This window comes from Rhea americana, unplaced genomic scaffold (genome assembly GCF_003343005.1).
Source record: "Rhea americana isolate MKP2758 unplaced genomic scaffold, rheAme1 scaffold_193, whole genome shotgun sequence".
In the NCBI taxonomy this organism is placed as follows: domain Eukaryota; kingdom Metazoa; phylum Chordata; class Aves; order Rheiformes; family Rheidae; genus Rhea; species Rhea americana.
The window spans coordinates 979,738-981,553 of record NW_028186072.1 but is presented as its reverse complement, the minus strand read 5'-3'; the positions used below and the strand labels follow the sequence as shown (position 1 = coordinate 981,553).

The following is a 1,816-nucleotide window of genomic DNA, read 5'->3' as shown; positions in this document are numbered from 1 at the left end:
CGGCGGGCCGCTGTCGGGGCGCGCGGCGGGCCGGGAGCGCGGGAGCCTGCCGCCTGCGTTTTTGCTCAAGTATCCGTAAACCGACACAGAAAAAGGCCTCTCTCGCGGGTGTTTCGCCGGGCTACGGGCACCACGCAACAGTCTTTCGCATGAAGTAGCATTTTAACAGTCGCATGACGTGAAACGAAGGACARATTACAGCAAATTACCAAAGTGGGCTCATCGGAATTGATCTCTGGGATCGCACGGAGAATTTACCTACAGGTCACAGCTTTTGGAAGCCTGCACCTACTGATTTTTAATACTTTCAAGTATGCTGCACTGTTCCTACTCCATGTAATTGCCATATTCAAGCATTCTCAGTTGTGCAATTATTCRTTACACCATAATGATATTTAAGACAAACAAAACAATATATTGTTAAAACTTTCCTAAATATTATTTGAGTCTGCTCACTAGAAAGCCAGCTCCTAAGTAGTTCCAGATCTGACTGTCAAAATTGAGGAATATTTTAAGCATAAGTGAAGGTGGTGCAAAACAGCACTCAAGCAAAAGCTGAGAGGGAGATAAATTTAGTGCAGAATATTATTAATACATTAAGATCGATTTCAAACTCAAACATGGACTTACAGTAACTCATAAATATGGATTTGTATCTATCTATGCAACTAGATAGATACAGATCTATGCACACACTAACATACGATAAACTATATATACGTATATGTACACGTACACACACGTGCATGTATATGTACGTACAGATACTGTATACATCAGCAGCCAAAATTAGCAAAATACTTTAACAGTCTGAAACTACTTGAGAGCAGGCCTGGCATGACATGCTGTGAGAGCCCCTTGCACTGGGCAGCGACCGGGATACCTGAACAAACATATCTTCAGCAAGTATAGCTAACAGAGGAATTATTTTCTCTCATSGACAAAGGTACGTTTTAAACGTGTTTTCTCAACTCACCATGGCAGCTGCAGTGGCTGCTGCCTGGGCAGCTGCAGCTTGGTTAACCTGGTACTGGGCAGCCTTGATCTTGGCTTGCAGATGTGCGGGAGGGTGGAAGTATTTGCATTTTTCCCGTGAGCATCTCCCTTTGATGTAATCCATGCAGACAGTAACTGTGTTGTCGTTGGTGTCGATCATCGCGCTGTCCGCGGGATGAGCAAACCGGCAGTCATTCTCTCCCCTGTTACAATTGCCACGCTGATACTCTCGACATACCTGCGACAGCATTAAAAGAAAGCCGCTCAGCTCGGATCACAGGTGTCGCGGGCACGGCGCGGTTGTCGGCGCGCGAGAAAAGCTGCAGAACGGAACCTGCGTTTTCAGAAAATCTTTCAGAATAAAACACAAGAACCAGCTTTCAGCTACATGAAGAACATACACCTGCGATGGTACAGCAGACTTCGGGCACAAAGCCACCTCTGGTGTCAAAACAGGAACAGGAGCACAAGTGCAACGAACCAAGCTCAAAGACATTTTTATTTTAGCTCCAGTGTAGCATCATTTTGCGATTTTGCTTGTTTTTGAAAAAGCACGTTTGTGACTCACTTCCGAAAGACTACCCTAAGCGTGACAGCAGCCCAAAGCCGCCGCCGTTCGCCACCACCTAGCCGTGCTCGCGGCGTTAACAACAACGAGCCGCGGTGCCGTTAAGGYGACAGCCCGGAGCTGCTGCACGGCTGGCGGCGGCGASAGCYGCGGAGCCGAGGCKCGCACGGYGCCCCACGCCKKCCGCGCTCTTGCCACGAGAGGGCAATGCGGACCCCGCAGCGGCAGCCGGCCGCCTCGCGGCCCGCGCCC

General features: G+C 48.9%; 1 protein-coding gene across 7 annotated transcripts in view; it reads right to left on the bottom strand.

The window, feature by feature from the left end:
- MBNL1 (muscleblind like splicing regulator 1) overlaps window positions 1-1,816 on the bottom strand; it is a 115,367-nt gene that overhangs the window by 16,457 nt on the left and 97,094 nt on the right. For all 7 annotated transcript variants that reach the window (XM_085302859.1, XM_085302854.1, XM_085302855.1 and 4 more), the window contains one exon: window positions 977-1,234. In XM_085302859.1, coding sequence (XP_085158985.1) covers window positions 977-1,234 — 258 coding nt within the window. The remainder of the gene's footprint in view (window positions 1-976; window positions 1,235-1,816) is intronic.